Raw genomic sequence first — 716 nt, forward strand, 5'->3', positions numbered from 1 at the left:
CGGAGCGGCGGCCGCACCGCGGCCAGAACGGCCCGGCTGACCGCTGCCAGGCCCCTCTGCTCTCAGGCACACCAAGATGAAGACGGCCACCAACATCTACATCTTCAACCTGGCCCTGGCGGACACGTCGGTGCTGCTGACCCTGCCCTTCCAAGGCACAGACGTCCTCCTGGGCTTCTGGCCCTTCGGGGACGCCCTGTGCAAGGCGGTCATCGCCGTCGACTACTACAACATGTTCACTAGCACCTTCACGCTGACCGCCATGAGCGTGGACCGCTACGTGGCCATCTGCCACCCCATCCGCGCCCTCGACGTCCGGACGTCCAGCAAAGCACAGGCTGTCAACGTGGCCATCTGGGCCCTGGCCTCTGTCGTCGGCATCCTGGTCGCCATCATGGGCTCCGCGCAGGTGGAGGGTGAAGGTCAGTGGCGCCCGCTCCCCCCACGGCCCCCGCGGGCCGCCCGCCCGCCCACCGCCCTCTGCTCTCCCCGCAGACGTGGAGTGCCTGGTGGAGGTGCCGGCCCCGCAGGACTACTGGGGCCCCGTGTTCGCCACCTGCGTCTTCCTCTTCTCCTTCGTCCTGCCGGTGCTGGTCATCTCCGCCTGCTACGGCCTCATGCTGCGGCGGCTGCGCGGCGTGCGTCTGCTCTCGGGCTCCCGCGAGAAGGACAGGAACCTGCGGCGCATCACGCGGCTGGTGCTGGTGGTGGTGGCC

General features: G+C 69.3%; 1 protein-coding gene across 1 annotated transcript in view; it reads left to right on the forward strand.

The window, feature by feature from the left end:
• Positions 1–716, forward strand: part of OPRL1 (opiate receptor-like 1) — a 6,094-nt gene that overhangs the window by 2,124 nt on the left and 3,254 nt on the right. Inside the window, exons 2-3 of the mRNA XM_004687118.2 lie at positions 67–422; positions 496–710. Coding sequence (XP_004687175.1) covers positions 67–422; positions 496–710 — 571 coding nt within the window. The remainder of the gene's footprint in view (positions 1–66; positions 423–495; positions 711–716) is intronic.

Source organism: Condylura cristata, unplaced genomic scaffold (genome assembly GCF_000260355.1).
Source record: "Condylura cristata isolate star-nosed mole 26May11 unplaced genomic scaffold, ConCri1.0 scaffold00022, whole genome shotgun sequence".
NCBI classification, from domain to species: Eukaryota; Metazoa; Chordata; class Mammalia; order Eulipotyphla; family Talpidae; genus Condylura; species Condylura cristata.